We start from the raw sequence: 19,133 nt of genomic DNA on the forward strand, positions 1-19,133 counted from the left end.
CTTGCTTCGTGCATAGACTTGAGCACTCCATTATCCAAGAAATCAAGAATTATAACTTTAATTTGGCTGGCCTCCTGCAGAAATATGCTGTCATTATCAGCGTAGTACACCATGTGACCACATCTCGGAAAAATGTTTTTCCTTTAGAAGTGCTTGGAACGTTTTACTATATTTTGCACTCTCCATTGCGTCCTTCATTGAAAAGCAACACACATTTCGCATTGCCTATAATGGGCTTTTAGCGTTTGTAACTATTTGACAGCTCAGTGTTTTGAATTCTTTGGTTGAAGCGGTGGCTGCGGTGCCCTGAAGCTTTTGCCGACAATCTTACATTCCAGTATGTAATGATACTGAAAAGGAGGCTGCTCTTGCTGAACACATGTAATTGTCTCGAGGATGAGTTGTCACCGACTGATATTTCGGACGCCCAATTTTCCCTACCTGCCTGAAAATCCAGACCTTGCCATGGCACCGCCATGCACTCCATGGAGTCAATGTATAACACCGACCAAAATTTCGGTTGTTTGAAATCCTCCTTCTCGTTCGATTTTCTGGACTTTTTCTTTCGATTCACGACTCAAGTGCTACCGAAAACGCAAACAACGCCAGTGCCATTTTGGTTTTCTGCAACCTAGAACCCACGTGTTATATCATCCGCTGATCATGCCATCGGAATCTCGCATACCCGGTATAGCCTCGATAGCAGGCACCACTTGTTGCACCGTCCTGCCAGTGCCAGCTCTGCCGTGCTGCAGTCGTGCACAGTCGTCAGTCACCGCGGTCGCCATTTACGTGTTGTGCTGTTTACATTGCCGCGTCAACTACAGGCAGTTACCGATGGCGCCGACACCGCCGTCCTCATCCGCCTCCTCGGCAAATTTATTAAGCACCTCTATCGGTCGCACATGCTAGTCGCATGGTGTTATGCGTGGACAGCGCCAAACCTACAGTGCCGGGCACTCAGCATGCTTTCCGGTGCATTAAAGGCGGTGACGGAGGAGACACTGCAGAATTGCTTCCGCCACGCTGGTTTCATGATCAGAGATGAAGTGCCGTCGTTATCCAATGATAGCACCAATGAATCCCATCAGCCGTCTTCATCTGCTGACCTCATTGAGCACTTGTGCGCTGCAGGAGCCATTCCCATGAAAGTGACGCTGGAGTACTTTGCTAACACTCACACAGAGATCGAGCTCTGCGCTGAACTCACCGACAACGAAATTGTTCGCCAGGTGCTTGAAAGTGATCACTCGGGCTCCGACAGGGAGGAGCCAGAGGTTGTGCTTCCAACTTGCAGTGAACTAGCCCAAGTTCTGATGGTGCTTTTGGCTGTGTACGGCGAGATTTTCACCCTTGCCGACGTGCAAGCCAGCTTAGGTCCTTGCTGGCGTTCCTTAATTCTTGTCATACCTCCTACTCCCTCCTCCCTTTCTCGTTCCTTCCTCGCACCTCCCCCTCATCCCCCGCTCTACTCCTTTGTCAAGCCGACTTGTACGACAATGTAGCGCCCCGCAGAGGCATATTGACCACTTTTTCAAGCCGCTCGCTAAATTAAATGACTTTTTTAGCGTGGATTCGTTTTTTTCGGACTGCCTGATTTTCTGGACGCTATCTCGGCCCCTCGAGGGTCCGAAAAATCGTTCGGCGACTGTATTACATAAACCTATATCGCGTGCAATTCAGATATATATTTGCTTCAATGGTAATGGCATTAGGGAATGGAGAAACTTTGCAATATCTAGGAATTCGTTGCAGAGAGCTTTGTTACGTTTCGGTCTTACTGTACTCATATGAAGTTGGAAAATCTCTGCGAGCTACTAGCATATGCAGCTGAATTTCTCTATTATCACATTTTTGCTACCCTGTTGTTCAGTCTCGCAATTATATACAACTCATTGCAATCTTATAGACCAAAGCGCGAAAGTGGGAATGCATAGATGAGTACATACGAGCCTAATGCCTTGGAAACAAAATATTATTTGAAAAAGTAAGTCACCGTTGTCTTCCTTTTCTTACTTTGGAGCATTTTTGTAACTCTGCTCTCGGTACTGAGCAGGTTTTCCATATCCACATGAGTGCGAAGGAACAGACAAATGGTGACAAGTTCATCGAGCATATCCTCTGGGCATGCCTCCTTTTTCTCGAGCTGCTCGTCTTCAGCCTTCTCATCACTTTCTTCTGTCATGTTGCACGCATTTCTGACTATGGCATCATCTATTAATCCCTCGCTAATGAACAGAAAGTCATACAAATCCAGCACTGTCTTGTCAAATCCGCACAACTCCTGCCAGGTGTTTCTAACGCTTCTTCTGGCAGCTGCGACTCTAGCAAGGCGGGCATTGAAACCTGCCCTGCAACAGAGTCTTTGTGCTTGAGCCAGTTCTGAATTATGGCTGCCCTTCATTTTGAGGGCCGTAAATAAGTCCACTTCTGTGGGGCTCTTCATATCGGTGTCCAGAAGCAGCCATTGTGTAAGCTTCTTTTGATGCACATTCACACACTTCTCAACACCTTGCTCCAGATGCTCATTCAAGAATATCAGGCGTAGTTGTGTCATCAACATGATAGGATCTTTGCTCTTTCAGGTCCAGTTTTTTCTATGGTAGGACCTAGTAGAATAAGCCAATGTCGTGCACATTGTATTGCTGGGGATGAATGTTTGTATGACACGAGAAAAGCAAATCTGGCGTACAAACGCCATGTTCTTTGGCGATCTCTTGATTTCACTAGCTGATGTCACAACATGAGAGTCCGACTTTCTGACAGTTAAGTCTGGACTTCGGTCACCAGCTAACAACAGAGCTGTTGGCTTCGATTCCTGATGATAGGTCCTGGAAACCTGCAAACTTTTGTCCCCAGTAGTACATACAAGAGTGCTTGTACTTAGCTATGGTGTCTTAAAAATTCTTCCGCATCCAACGTATGCTGCTTCAGTGTCGACGCTTGCTGATTTCTCAGAAAGCAAAGCTCTTTGGCAGTGATTATATGCTATGACTGAAAATGGCTCAGCCAGTCAGAGCTCACTTTAAATTTTTTCATGCTGTGGTCGGAACGTGAAGTCGCAGAGTTTTCTGCTGCTATGCGCTCCTTCGCCACGGCAACTTGTTTCCTCATGGTTCAAAGAACTTAGTCTGCACTGCCTTGTCTACATCTTCAAAGGTTGGCATCATTATCATCTCATGCTGCGCACGTGTTCTGCTCCCCAGGGTCACCGAGGCTTCAAAATCATCTAGAGGTAACTGCAAGGAACTCAAAATACTTTGACGATTTCCGCCTTCCTTCTCCGACGTCTCTCAAGGTGTCAAAAACTCGAGCTTTTCGTACACAGGCAGCATCTTTTCAACAGGCCAGCTCACCAAACAATGCATATTGGGACCTTTCTGGCCCTGTTGGCCTCAACAGGAACATTAGGGACATTAATGTATATATTATCAGGTTGTCTACCAACCGGGTTGTCTACCAACGTGATGCAGGTGGTGCAACTTTGGGAGAGGAGGATATAGTTTCGCGCCTTATCGTGAATTTGAAAACAGCTTTAAAAATCATGAAATTAGCTGCTCCTCATGTTTTGTCTATATTTCGATAAAAGGGAGTTATATCGATCTGCTACTGGGATCAGCTTCTGTGCACCGTCTGTGCGCAATCGCTAGCCTGATCTGATATGACGGGCGTATTCTACAAAGTTCTGCGCAGCACAGCAAGACAACGAATTACAGCACAGTCGTGAACCACAGAAGTGACCAATAAATGCAAAATCTCGAACAACTCGCACTTCTGTGTTAATTCACAAAGGATTTGATTCCTGCGCATGAAGCAGGGCAAAGTTTTAATACGGAGACGACTTATTGCTCCTCCTGTCTGATCTAGTGTCGTATTCAGGAAAACTCACCGAGAAGAACGAAAGAAACATCCGCAGAATAATGAACTGAATATAAAACGTACATAAAACCTTACAACACAAGTTCCTGCTATGTCAATCTTTTTACATAAAGTAGACGTCAGGCCCTATTCGACAGGCCTGCAGTCACTATGTCCAGGTACTCATTTCAGTACATAGATTAGGCCAGTGCACACATGCTGATTGGTGCCGATGCGGCAGGCGTGCGCCAAGGCAGTCGCCGCATGCGCAGTGGTGCCCTGCAGAAGCGAATCGTGCCAAAGTGCCAAACAGTAACAATTATAATACTTCAGTTAGAATATCTCGGTCAGTCATGCTTTCTTTATGTCCATACCATTTCACAATCTACTGTGACACAGCTGCAGGTCATGCTCATGCTGCGAACTAATGCATGTGCTGCATGAAGCGATAACACTCAGCTTCCATGATCATCTTTAAACAGCTATTGCAGCCGAACCATTTGTGGCAGGACGTTCCAGATAGTGTCAAACGGTTTGTCATTTTGCGCTGTATACATTTCTGCCTAAATTTGGCCGCAGTGTTCATTTCGGATATAATGAAGGGGTATATCGGATATCACAAAGATTGGTGTAGGCCTTGTGATCTGGATATAAACAAAGTTGGTATGCCACACAAGTGCAGGATCGTTTCACTAGGTAGCACTACTTGTGCTTCAGCAGATGGCATCGTGCATAGTTTACCGCTGCTAGATGTATATAAATGACCACACTCCTCGCTTCTCGCTGCCATGCAGCCCTTGATGATCCAGAATACTTCATGAGATCACTTCATGAGATTATCAAGCTAACGCTAGCTAATCGATCGCTGCCTCAGCGTCGAATCATTTTTTAAGTCGAAGCTTAGACAAGTTAGTAGAACTGTATCGAAACAGGGCAAAGATACAGATGTGGAAAATAGCACACTGACAACCCCCTGTCTATGTAAGCACTTGTTCTGGGCATTACACTTGTCCATCATTCTTTTTGTGCTGTTTTGAAGCAAAAGCTTCCCTACACTGGGTAGGGCTGGGCTTCATATGGGCTCCAATTCGACACACTGTTGCTATGCAGTTCAGGTGTCCACAGAAAAAATGTGACAGATACGGTGCCTTTCCTTTCCTATAAATCAACACACGTCAGCATAAGCTAGTCATTGGCCTTCAAGGAGCCACAAGACAAAGTATGACTATAAATATACTGGGCCTCCCTTTCCCCAAAACACCTGATCGCTTGAAGTGTAACCTAGTGGACCACCTTGGTGGCGCACCATACCTTGACCCTGTGACTTTTGGGTGACCTTTGACCTCTCAAATTTGAAGCTGCGGAGAGAGTGGAAGGGGGTGGAGCTTTTGATCAACACATGGATGACGTCATGTGCCAATGCGCAATGGAAAGAGTCATGACTTGGTGACTTCAATCGATGGCTATAAGAAAGAGCAGAAACCGTGCTCCTACTCATCGCCAGCCATGGATGCCAGTAGTGATGATGGTGCGCTTAGCACGTCATACCGATGCCAGTTAAATCAGGCTGCAGAAGAGTCCTACCAAGCATAACCATGTTGTAAAGCTTTTGCTGAATGCCATGTTTAACTATGCTAAATCTCTGCTAATTTTTTTTGTTCAGAACTAGCTGTAACCACCTTGTCGGAATATCTGTTGTTCCTGTTTATAACTGAGTGCTACTGCTGGTGCTCTGTTGTTTCAGGAGGTTTCAGAAGTTATCAACCTGGATGACGATGAAATGCCTGACACTGGTTCCAGCACGATGACTACCAACAGTTCTCCTCCGAAGCCAAAGAAGGAAGAGACAGAAAATCCAAACAAGGCACCAGTTGCATCCTCTGGTCCTGCAGAAAAAGGCAAAAAGGAGGCTAGTGACCACGCCACAGATCAGCCCTCCCCTGTCAATAGTGGAAAGGTACTGTATCGGCAGGAAAACCATGTGGCAGATCATCAGTGTGTGTGTGGGATGGTAGCAAACATGATAAACCAATATTAGAGCTAAGATAGAAAACCAAGTAGCATTTCCTCAGAAGTGCTACTTGGCTTGGGATGTAGGCTTTTTTTTTTTTTTTTTTTTGCCAGTCTTGTTGCAAGTTTGGTTTGGTATTGTAAATTCACTTTGGTATTGGAGTTTGGTTTGGCATTGAAAGAACGAGTATATGTTCTGAATTTTCCAGCACTTTTGTATCTTTGTTGTCTACTTCTTTTATTACTCAGCAGAGATGCTTGAGAAATGTAAAATACTAGGTATGGGTTTCATGTTTAAGACACCATATTAATCGTAAGACTAACATGAATGAGCAGGTGTTGAATGCCAGGTCTTGGGAAAACCAGGGAGAGAATGACACCTACTAGCCTTCCTTGTTGGTTAGGCACAGTGACGACACGGTAGTAATCTGCTGTAATAAGTGCGGATATAATTAAAAACTACAGCCTTATTTCTTTTTACATAGACAGGTGCCCCCGCCGGGGTGGCGCAGTGGTTACGGCGCTCGACTACTGTTCCCAAGGATGCGGGATCGAATCCCGGCCTCGGCGGCAGCTTTTCAATGGAGGCGAAAAGCAAGGCGCCCGTGTGCTGTGCGATGTTAGCGCACGTTAAAGAACCCCAGGTGGTCGAAATTTCCGGAGTCCTCCACTACGGCGTCTCTCATAGCCTGAGTTGCTTTGGGACGTTAACCCCAACTAACCAAACCAACCAAACATAGACAGGTGCACAGTTTTTTCTTTTATAGTTAAGACATTCATGAAAGAATGGTTATTGTAAGCAAAATCTCTCATTCTGAATATTCAGACTTGGAACAAGGTCTCAGCTCTCACACACATTTAAATCTGTGGTGTTAAATGCTCACTAATTTGGACATGGGCAGGATAGCTCCGGTTAATTAGGGCGGGATGACGTTGAGGTGCGACCTGCGCAATCTGCGATCACCCAAAATTGCTTCATGAGATTATCGAGCTAATGCTAGCTAATCGATCGCTGCCGCAGCATCGAATCATTTTTTAAGTTGAAGCTTGGTCAAGTTAGTAGAACTGTATCGAACAGTGGTGCCGGCTCACTTCATGTGTGCTATGGCCGCCACGATGATGATCAATAATGCTTAGCTGCATAGTTTCAATTTCACTTTCCCTAAAGGCCCACTGTCCAGGGAATGACCTTTTAAGCAAAGGAGCCCAGTGCGTCAATCAGGTACCGGAGATAGTCTGTGCAAAGCGCTACAGCGATACGCTCGCCGCAAAGCAACAAAAATACAAATCAAAGCTCTCTGATCCTCCCCATCAGGAAACCAGCTTCCCCGTTCTCTACAAGCCGCAAGGCTGAGGTCGGAGTAGAAAACGACATCCATTGGTTCATCTCGTTGACTGACTGGTGAAGGATGGGCGTGCACCACTGATTGTGTCCACCGCTCTCTGCACGCTTTTCCCTCGCCGGTCTGACGGAATGCAGCGGCGCATGCTCCCGCGCCCTTGGGATTTTTTTTTTTTTTTTTGCGCACACAGAGTACTACGCCCCACCTCTCGCCAAACGCGGAGAGGGAAGGGGAATGTGGCTTGCGGAGGTTAGACGACTAAGCAGGAGAGTGAAAAACCTTTGCGAGGGAGTGGGAGGAGAAAAACACGACAGAATCGGGTGATTGCGGTGGCTGTAACTGCATTAATAATTACTCTTTTTAAAAACATTTTGTGGCCTTGCGTTCTGGGGGCAAGGCCTCACAGTCACCAGGGAAAAAAATATTTTCAACTGGAGGGGGGACAGTGGGCCTTTAAAAGGCAACTCTGGCGATTTTCCGACTGTACTGGGTTAACGGTTGAGTTATACTGCCGAAGGCTTGGTGATCACGATACGCGGTTTCATTTTTTACAACACGCAAGGAATAATTTTAAATAAGCAAAGGAGCTTGAGCCAAAATTGAAACTCCCGCATGGGGCCTGACTCCTTTTTGTGATATCACATGATGACGACACAGGCGTGTGGCCAAGCTGCATGCACCCGCTACCATTCTGTCAAAGTGTGTGAATGTCAGTCGCTATCATGTATGTCACCATGTAGAACATACTATTTGGTGTTGGTGAGTTGTCATCAATGTCAATAGGCAGTGATAGCCAGGATTCATCATTAAAAAAAACAAAAAAAAAAAAACGTAAGCAGTATTCGGCAGGCATGACCAATGAGGGCAGTATGAGCGAGTGTTCTTGCATGCAGCTAGATTGATTACTACCATATGAAGCATTCCCTAGAATTTTCAAACCATTCATGCACTCACATACTCTGATACAAGTGGCTTGCATATATGAGGGCGACTGATCGTTACAGCTAGTCCAAATTCCAATTCTTGCCTTGATACCGGCCCAAAAGCTGCCTCGCTGCGATTGAGATTATTCTTACACAGCCAGAATACCCCTGCCACGCGGAAAACCTAATGCCATTCCTACCGAATGGCATTTCAAAAGCAACACGCCAAATAGGCAGTGCTTAGAGTTCCGTCTGGTGGATACTTCCTTCTAGTATGCGCCCAATGGCGCAACATATAGCTCCGTCCTGTCCAAGCAAGATTGTTTGCTTGAAATAATGTATGTTAAGGGGTACATCGAAAAATGACCTATCCCCGCCACATCAAGAAAGTAGACGACAAATTCGCAATGCTTGCCGCTGCAGATGCTGTGAGCTTATTGCAACAGCGCTGCTCGCCTCCCCGCGGGAGCAGCAAACGACAGCGCTCTGGACATGCGCTGCGCCCTAATCGTCGCTAGGCCTAAACTGTTTCACATCGAAACCAGTGTGGACAGCACTCTGGAATTGATCAGCACTATAGTAAATAGTCTATTCATGGAACAGTACTGCGTCTCACGGTAAAAGAAAGATGTAATTTCGGTGACGCCTTAGCAGCCCAGCCAGAGTACGAGATAAGAGGAGCTGTGCCACACCAAGTAGAAATTTTCTTGTATTGCAGTTAAAACTCCTACCAGAAACTCATTGCAGATCAGTGATCCTCAGTAAGCGTTATTTGTTGACATTTCTTTATCAAAGCGCATATTGTTTAAAAGGCCAACAGGTTTTAGCATGCTGTTTTCTGATGGCGAAAAGAATCCGTAGTGTAGGCACCGAAAAACTGCGTGGCAGGCGGGCTAGCTTGTACCAGGTGCTTAAAGATTGTCGGCTCAGCATCCGGTTTCAACCATCGCCTGGTACTCGTGAGGTCAAACTGCGACATCAGAAGCATCTTGTGTTGGTTGCAGTCTCACGCATGATATGTTCTGAGCACCCGCATGTTAATTCTCACATTAAGAGGGGGCACCTATCGCAAGACTCAATTTGTTGCAAAGCTTCTTGTCCTTGGAAAATCGGTGGTAAATCACTGTGTTGTCTTTTATTGAATAATTCGTGCATCCAACAACATACCTACGACCCATTGCTGCAAGGAATGCATTCATTAAGTTTGAGCTAAAAGTACAAGATGTGGTAATTTCATGATCGATGCTGTTTGTAAGCAAGTTGTCGACTGTGTCTGAAGTGTGCCAAGGTGTTTCCGGGTTGCACCGCAGACCCCTTGTCAGAAGCACGGCCTAATATAGTGCACATCAGGTTAAGCTGCCCTATACTGAACCCGCTGCACTTAGTCGGGCCGCTGTATTGTCGCAGTCGTCTGCTGGACGCTCCTCCACTACTGCGAAGTCATCAAGTGCAGCGTTGGCCATTAAAATGAATTTCCTCTTTGGCAGCACGAATCGTGAGTCTTGGGGCGCTATTGGGGACCTAAGCATCGCAGCACGGTGCTGCGGGTGCCAGCGAACAGCGCTATCTCCGAGTGGCTTCGTGTAACCTATTGGGCAGGCCGACTCGCTCTCCCACTGACTGGCATGCGTCTGCTGCGTCTGCATGTGAAAAAAAAAAGTATTTTGCATGTGCGCGTGTGCTTTCTCTGTTGTGCCGTGAGGCCGCTCTGAAAGATTTACTTGGTGTGCGCTCCCATGGTTTAGAGAATTGTTATTTTGCTCTTATCTCATCAGCCATTTTTTTCTTTTTGTGCGAGAATAATTGCATGAAAATTACAAAATTAAAATTAAAAGGCTACCCTAAATGAAAGATTTACTTGGTATGCACTCCCATGGTTTAGAGAATTGTTATTTTGCTCTTATCTCATCAGCCATTTTTTTCTTTTTGTGCGAGAATAATTGCATGAAAATTACAATATGAAAATTAAAAGGCTACCCTAAATGAATCTTCGGCATGAGTGAATTTCGCTTTTTCGCGTCTTCATGCCGTAATTGCTTGGCTCCTGTGATTGCTTCCGCCATGTCCTTGTCCTGGTTGCATTTGTCTGTTACTTTTCGCTTTTTGTTTCCACAGTCCTTTATTCACTTTGGCTCCAGACTGCTAACGTGAACGTCCCTGATTGACTTTTGGCGCATTTTGATGTGAACGAAATATGAAAACGTATTTTGCGATGTCGCTGCACGTGAGTGAACACAGGTGACTGGAATTTGGGAGTTGGACGCGCCCAGTGGTACGAGAAAATTCGCCGCGACCGCCTTAATTCGTGCCGTGTGAACAGCTCAGCATGTGGGCGTGGTGCCGTGCATGCCGATGAGCGTCGGTAACAGTGTTTTCATTTTTGTTTTCGTGAAATCAACTATGCTAGCTAGTTGACCGACGACTGGGCACAGTTTTGTCTCTAACTACGCACAGTGGTGCCAGCGTGTTCGCGCTATTAAAAGGGCACGACGTCTCCTCCTCAGTGTCCCCACGCAAAAATTAAGTCACGTGGGTGATGCAATGTGACCAGTCTTGAAGAATAGTAGTACTTATTTACAAAGAAACCTGGCACCACTATTCCCAGGTTGGCATTTCCGGAAGAGGAGAGAATGCGCCGAGGACATCTCTGTTGAGCGTTTCGTTAATGCCATGCATGTGACTAAACCAAAGCGATTACTCATTAAGCATTGTATAAAAAGCAAATTCTCTACCCAGGGAGAGGTGCACAGGGGACCTTTAAAAAGGCCGATAGTTCTCTGTTTCAGTGCTCGCCATATAAATAAACCTGTTAAGTTACCTCTAAATTTCAGTCAGCCTCTGCTTCAGCGACTACCGCTCTATGTCCTAGCTGATGCAGCATTAATTTATGGTCGTGGTTAGTGTATACAGGGTGCTCTATCAAATGTCAACTGATCCGGAGCCCTCCAATGCTGCTTCAACCGCCTTCTAAAATCTTTCTTGGGCCGTTAATTTCTAAAACTATTACCATGCCATTGCTTTCATACACTTAATGCGGCATCTTATTTGCGCGGTCATGCCAAAATCTATAAAGTGCAAGGGTTGTAAACTACAGAGCTAAGCTGCTTGCTACTCTATGTGAACAACAGAACGGTTGGTTGGTTGGTTTGTGGGGTTTAACGTCCCAAAGCAACTCATGCTATGAGAGACGCCGTAGTGGAGGACTCCGGAAATTTCGACCATTGAACATCAGATGGTGTCTGCATATTTCACTTTAGAAGTTGTACGCACTGCAGGTTTACAAGGGCCTAATAAGTGCAGACTGTGTAGTGAAGGACCGCCTGAATGCTTTTTCTTGTTGTCGCGGGCAATGTATGATTCCTATCATATCCCAGTTACAGCTGCAGGATCATGGCCTACTGGTTTTGATATTTCATTGCATATGCAATTCGTACCATCTGCTTAGAGTTTCAGTGCATAACGCACAAGCCAGAAGGTGAATCCGTCATCTGAGAAAAGCAAGGCGCAAGTAAGACATTTTACTGCATAGGCAATTCGTGCCACCTGCTTAGAGCTTTGGTACATAACACACAAGCCAGAAGGCGAATGCGCCATCTGAGGAAAGCAAGGCGCAAGTAAGACAAGATGCATCGCCGCTTTTAGACAGCCACGACGCCGCTTCAAGCATCACAAAATTGCCCACCGACCATTGTAATCGGCGTGCGATGGAGCTGCCGGGTGTCTCACCGCCGCGAGCTTAACGGGTGTGAGTAGCACGTGGAGAGAGAAAGCACGCAGCCTGTGTTGCACCGCCCGGCTGTGTCACACCAGATGAGTGCCGCAGAATTTCGCCGCTAGGGGAGGAGCACACGCTGCAGTTGTGCAGCCAAACTTAAGATTGTTTCTTTCTCTCTAAAAATTATGTCACGAGAAAACTAAAGTGTCCTGAACTGTGCCTTGTAGCGTATATAATCTTGACACTGAAAAGAACTTTTGATGCAAATATCGTTGAACATCTGTGAACATCAAAAAACAGCTGAAGTTGCCCTTTAACTTCACGCCATCCAGTGGCTGCAATTGCTTATGGCCATCAGCTAGTTGCACCCTTTCATACGCTGCTTGGCGCATCACTGTTCTTTTATTTTTACGTCGAGGTTATATCACACTGTTCTGACTCCTACGCATATATCCGTCGTGTGCATATACTTGCTGCTTTCAGTAGGCTGAAATTGTGCATTGGTCACGTGTAGTGAAGCTGTACGTGACCAACGTGCACTGCAACGTTCACTGCACTGCATACTTCGCTGCAATGCTCACCGCGTGTATATTGCGCGATGAAGCATCCTCAAAATGCAATGGGGGCCCTTTTGCGAAGAAGCACTACTGTTACTGCTTGTCACACTGTGAAAGGAGTAGTGGAGGCCTTTACGATGGAGCACTTCTTCAAAGTTCCTGACAGTATGTGCGAAGCAAAGCATTTGACGAAACAGGGAGAAACTGTTATTCTCACTTCGGTTTCATCTCAAATGCAGACTACCACGGTCTTTTAGGCCCATTTGATCTTTCGAACTTTTGGTTAAACTGAGCTGAGACTTTACTGCATCCGTGTGAAAAGATGACGGGGCGCCACCATGCTACCTTCATAAGGCCTTTGAAGGCTTGTTCTTGATGTTAGCGCCTTATCATGCTGCTAATTCACTTGCAAGCATTCCTGCCGTGATGTGTAGCAAAAAAGTGCCAGTGAGCTGAATTTTCATTATTTCAGCAAATTAAGGAAGTTTTGCTTGCTCTTACTGTATTCACATGACTCTTAAGATAGCCGAGAATGTAAGACGACCCGTCGTGTTTCAAATGTCATCACTTCTGGTATGCATTTTGTATGTCAAGTATTTAGTATTGTACTTCCGAGCATGGTTAGTAGCCTGCTGTCAAATATGTTGGCTTGTGACCTCGTCCTTTGGGCTTTTTTTTACTTGGCAGGCTGCTTCAGACAATCAGGAAAGCAAGGCGGCCAGCAGCTCCTATGTGTGTGCCAAGTGTGAATTTGAGAGCAATGACTCATCTGTGTTTCGTGACCACATCAAGCAGCACCGGCCGCCCCACAAGGAGACATTCCAATGCCCTCAGTGCGGTCTGTGCTACGTGGTGGAGCCTTCTCTGATGAAGCACCTGCGTGGAGTGCACAGGGTAGATCAGACCGAAATCAAGGAGAATGCTGTGGCTCCTGACCCTAATGGCGCAGCCGACAGCAGTCATCGTTGCTCTGTGTGTTTGGCGACTTTTGCCACGGAACGGGAACTCAAAAGCCACACACGGAGCCACGGCATGGCATTCCTTAAGAAAGTGAAGGCTAAAGATGGCTCTGTATGAGCAATGGGGCATATCCTTTGTGTGCATGGGCAAATGGGGAATGAATAAAAAGTGTTTTTATGTTTCCTTGCTTTTCAAACCAACCTCTAGAACTAACTGTGCATTTGATGGTCGTGTACAAGATAAGGTTTTGTGTGCACAGTTTACATGCACAGTGCCAGCGTAGGCTTGAGGCGATCATATGCTTATTTGTTACAGGTAAACTTCAGTATAATAAAATTGGTAAAATTTGCACATCGTAGCATCAAAATTCATCTAGCATACAAAGGGTGCTCCAAAACATCACTACTGACTTCTCACAGAAGCATCCTTTATTCACAGCTAAAATGGTTTATTGCTTTTGCTCTTTCTTCGTCATAAACGATGGAATCATGCCCATGGGATCGTATGTATAGTGCTTTTTCTATGAGCCCATGAGCTGTCTCACTATGTTTATCGCATCTACCACATTATGTATTGGTTTTGCTGTCATCATTGCCCACCTGGGAGACGAGTCACAGCCAACATGATGGCACTGCTGCCCCCGTGGCCTTGTAGCCTAGTGGGAAATAAGGCCCTTTAGTGGGAAGTAGGTAGGGAAGCAAAGGAGGGGAAGGCCAGCAATGGCAGAACACATCACTTCAACCCACTCCTTTTCCTTCAAGTGGGGGACCCTAAAGCCGCCTGATATATATTGAAAGTAGCAACTCTGCTTCTTGCTGTGGTTTCTTTGATTCTCCTCATATTCCGGCTGCCTGCACTGCCTATAGCACTGGCCAGCTACAACAGTCAGTGAAGGCACCAGTTTTGAGGTCAGTTCAGTGCCTCGAAGGCATGTAAAACATTTCAGAAATTTCAAGGTGCATTAATGGCACAGAAAATACTGAAAGTAATGTTTATGAGTAGGTTATTTTTTAGGCCTCTCAATGGAATAGGACAAAATGAAGTAAAACTAGCTTTCCATCGAGTTTGTTTTATATTTGAATACTTCCTCTGCTGCAAGGTGTTTTATAGTGGGTATCAGACCTAGTATTTCTTTGCCTTTGGCACGTGCCTATTTGTTTCTCTTTGCTTAGTTTGCTTGCGCATATGAAATGCGCATCCTTTATTCAGCATGTCTTATTGCAATAAATCAGTTGTGAATGCAGTGTCCATCTATGTTTGCAGCAGATTCATGATGTGTACATGGTTTTTGTACTGCAGTTGTGTCAAAGTTATAGGACAGTTCCATAATAAAGGCCCTTCATAATTTGTGGCTTCACGATCTAGCAGTGCCAGCATCCACATATTGGTCACAAATCAAAATGAGGGATTTAATAAAATGCTTTTGCATACAGTCGATCCCGGATATATCGAACTTGAATGGGATCATGAAGTAGTTCGATATAGTATCGATAATTCGATATACTGAAATCGGCTTGCACCACCGCTTGCAATCATGAAAAATGATACAGTCAAAACTCAATTTAACGAAACCCGATTTAACGAAGATATCGTAATTCCCCGTCAGAAGCCCGTAGGATTCAATGTTTTGATTAACTCGAAATAACGAAATCAATTTCGTAATCTGTCCCGGTTTAACGAACCTTTTTTCGAAAAATGAACGTGGAAAGGGGCTATTTTTGATCTATTTTGTAGAGAGCACCCCGAAAATTTATTAATTGCGAGCCCAGAGTAAGTGCGGGGCACCTTTGTCCCGATTTGTTTGCTTGTTTTTTGTTGTTTTTTTAACTGCGCGGCGCAAAACAAGAGTTGCAGTGTTCAGTTGAATTCACCAGATGGTGACAGCAGTAAAAAAAAGTCTCGTGCCTCATTCCAAAGGGCGGGGTTGCTGTTCGGTACTTTTTTGTGGCGTGCTTCGTGTGGTTCGTTCGCCATTGTGCTTCTGCGGATATTTCCCCGTGCCTTTGAATGCATGCTTTTCTCAAGTTCAGCTTGTTAGGCCAACAATGCTATACGTAGCCCTTCAGACCTACGAGAAATCGGTTGCGGTCATTGCTCACAAAGCGCGCACAGGCAAAGACCATCGACTTGATTGCTGGAAAATAAATAAGTAGACCTCTCGGGCTCTTTTGCTGAGTAACGATTTTTTTTTCTTGGGCGCTAACGGCGCCGGTCATTTTTGCTAGGCAGCAATTCATTTTGGGAGCATTAAGTCTTCGCCAAGTACGATGCCGCGGTAGCTTTTGAGGGGCCGCCGCACCTTATAATCGAATGCACTAAATTATAGGACCGAGAATTGCCTCACTCTATTTAACGAAATTCCCGATTTAACGAAATATTTCACGGCTCCCCTCAGCTTCGTTAAATCGAGTTTGAACTGTATTGTATTTGTCACATATTCAATCCAGTCTCATAATGAACTCACTCTCCACTTTTATTGCCGAGAATTAAAAAAAAGCGTTAAGGTTGTGGGCGATTCCTCTGCCCGAGGGATGCGCACGACAAATACACAGCGGGCCGTGTAACAAACATCTTTAATCTCACAGGGATCGTCGAAGTCGGTGCTAGGTCGTCCGGGTGGCTGCGGGTCGTTTCCGTGGAGACCGCCAGGAGCGAAGCAGGAACGAGGAGACGGGGACCAAGAAGAGCGAGACGGCGGCGTATAGGCTCCCAAAGCATCGCTGGGCGGCGCTGCGGCTCCTGATGGGCAGCGCCATCTGTGGCAGAAAAGCACACACTGGGACGCCGCCGGCTCGGCTCGCTGCCTTCGCGACGTGCGCCGCGCGCTTTCTCTCGAACGAGCACGCGCCCTGACGCGCCCCCGCAGGCGCATCGCAACATGCCGCCTGCATTCCGTCTTGATTATTGGACAACCTGCCGCGTATTTCTATGGAGGAAACGTAATTATAGGCGATACCATTTTGATTCACGTCAGCACTGTAGAGCAGACGACAGACGGCGATGAGTAAATATTGATTGTGAATGCGTTTCCCACGTTAGCGAAAACGTAGGAAGTTTATCTCGAGGTAAGTCAGCTATGCAACTATATTGTCGTATATAATATGTTTAAAAACTGCGGAAGTATTATCAGTACTCTGAGATAAAATTGCTCGCTTGTTGATTATTGTTTTGGCCTGTAGCATAAGATCTATATACTGTTTTGTTTTTGTTATTACGATGTTACTAAAGCAAATCTTGCAGTAGAAGAATAAGCTATTGTCTGAAGGAGATGTTTCTTCAAAGGCACGAACGCTAGCAGTCTCAAAAGCCCATGCGTGCTCCGCGCGCTGCACGCGACATAACCGGCTCGCTGGCTGGAAGGGAAGGTGAAATCCAAGCTTGTACTACAATCGTGCTTTATTTCGGTTCTTACTAAATGGTTGTGCTTCATTTATATTTGGTTTACATTTACGAAACCTGTGACGCGAATAGGGTGCTCCGTGCGAGTAGTGTCAATCGAGCCATAATTAGGATCGCTTTTGTATTACTCTTCCAACATATTTTTGTTATGAATAATAATAATGTTGGTTCATTTATTGGCCAATTTGCGGAAATCTAAAAGCGGCTCAGCCAAGCCTGTCTCCCCCCCCCCCCCCCCCAAAAAAAAGGCCTCGTTTCTAGATATTTTCTTGGTCGTAGGGCACATTCACACAGCATTATCGATCGCGGACGTCGCACGCTGGATATCTTTTGATTTGGTTGCTTTCAGAGCACTCGCAAAGCAGGGAGAGAGCACAGAAAATCGGCAAAGCAAGACACGCGCGGAGAGAAGAGCAGGATAATCCTCTACCCCCTTCACTTCGTATAGATGGTGTTAAACCATTGTACTCTTTTGATGCCTCTCTACGACGTCTTTGTCAACTGTCGAACACTTCTGAGTTTATGGAGGAGGGGAAAATTGGCCCTTTTCGTTTCCACAAAGAACGCGGGACTTCTCAGAATGCTGTCATGCGGTTGGAAAACAGGTCTTGTGGAAACGCTTCCAATGAAATCTGCAAAGTTCCACACGTGAGCCTCGTCTTTTGGCGCTTCGCCTACTATTGTGGCTACCCATGACACAATGCTACTTAGTACCTCCGTTGCCTCCGTTTCGCATCAGCGGAAGCGTTTTTGTATCGCCAAATAACCGCCAGGCGCAACTCGATCGCTGCACTTGCACAGAAAGCTAGCGGAGCGTCTGCTCCGGCGACGTCCCATCGTTTCACATTTCGCCACCATGCCAGGAATGCGGCGCTGCCATCGCGCGGCGAAACTTGAGCTTGGGTTCCCTATAGACCTCCTTCACTCCGGCTACGTCACGAAAATGCGGTGGCGCTGTCGTCGTTAGTGACTTTCGCGTGGTAGGCAAAAACACGCTTCAGTCGCTTTGCCTACCGTGATTGTGTGATGGCATGCTGCTGCCGGGGAATGCAGAGCACCATGCCGACTAATCGCGTCGCTATGACATGTGTTGAAAGACACACAAGAGGAAGTTTAGTAAGCTTGCATAGGTTTCTTGCCGACAATGGTCGCCGTAAACAGTGGTGGGCCGCCGCGGTGAAGCGCCAGGGCTGGATACCGACGCCTGCTCATCGAATATGCGGCAAATACTTCGTCACGGCTAAGCTGAAACTTATTCACCTTTACGCCAGAGCGGTCTACCGGATCAAAGGTCGCGAATATCTCGAGTTTGGCCTTTTTACGACGCGTGATGGGATCTTGGTACTGTTTTAGTGCTGGTGCGGGCGCGGGTGCGCAGGTAACATATGTACACGAGGTAGTCATATAGGAGGTATGCACGTGACGTCATCCGCTAGGGGCGCTAGCGGCCAGCGCAGAATTCGCCATACGCGTGGTCGTGCATGGGTCGTGTGTGTGGGCGCCGCACCCAGCCGTAGTATTCAACTCGTTCTTATCCGTGGGGTAAGCCTTTCGCGCCTTTACAGAATTTATGCGTGCGCCAGCGAAAACCATGCGAGCGAGTGGATACACCCGTGGACTTCGTGGAACAAGAAAAACGACTGTCTGGACAAAATGTTTGACTTTGTGAAAACACCGGCTCGTACGACCGCGGTAACTTCGTCGAGGTGTGTCGTGTACTACAAGACCACTGATTCGCGTTGAATTCCCTGACATCGGTGCCTGCCATGTGAAGTGCGGTCGGAAGTTTTGCGACAGGGGAAGAAATTAAAACGTACTAAGCTTGAATGTGTTAATTTTTGGCAAGAAAGCGAGGCCAAGAGCCACACGTGCGTGAGGGTGTCGATGACCGGCGTGTCGTTTTTAGAGGTGACCCAAGCAAAAAAAAGTGTGTGGCAAAAGGTAGGGCCGACCTTTCTCGCCGACCAAAAAGTGGCCGGCCGACCTTAGGCACCCGAATGAGGGCCGGCGTCGGGGATTGACACTGACCTAACGTCGGCCGATTTTCGGCAATCGACGACGGCCCGACCTTTTGGCCCGACGTGATCGACCACCTGCCGCACGTGGGCCTGCCGTCTGCCAGTGTTACTGAATGGTCGGCCGCTCGTCTGCCCTAGCATTTTGCTGACGAAAGACCGTACGTCGGCCGGTTGCTTCCCGACGCCGGTTAGTGGCCGGCATCGCCCCTCGTGCAGGTATCATGCCATGCATTTAATATATCGTGACCCAGGCATATATAACGGGGTAGCACATACAAATGCATCAAGAAAAGCAGTAGCTTTTCTGATGCCATGAAGAAACAAAAGCTGCAGTATTTGGTGAAAAATTT

At 46.5% G+C, this 19,133-nt stretch overlaps 1 protein-coding gene across 3 annotated transcripts in view; it reads left to right on the plus strand.

Annotated features, from left to right (window-relative positions):
- The window catches only part of LOC146199293 (zinc finger protein 532-like), a 52,094-nt gene extending 37,294 nt beyond the window's left edge, over positions 1 to 14,800 (plus strand). For all 3 annotated transcript variants that reach the window (XM_084594748.1, XM_084594749.1, XM_084594750.1), the window contains 2 exons: positions 5,603 to 5,815; positions 13,094 to 14,800. In XM_084594748.1, the coding sequence (XP_084450874.1) occupies positions 5,603 to 5,815; positions 13,094 to 13,483 (603 nt within the window). In that variant the 3' untranslated portion in view covers positions 13,484 to 14,800. The remainder of the gene's footprint in view (positions 1 to 5,602; positions 5,816 to 13,093) is intronic.
- The last annotated feature ends 4,333 nt before the right edge of the window (positions 14,801 to 19,133 follow it).

Source organism: Amblyomma maculatum, chromosome 2 (assembly GCF_055883805.1).
Source record: "Amblyomma maculatum isolate TAMU_Amacu chromosome 2, ASM5588380v1, whole genome shotgun sequence".
NCBI lineage: Eukaryota > Metazoa > Arthropoda > Arachnida > Ixodida > Ixodidae > Amblyomma > Amblyomma maculatum.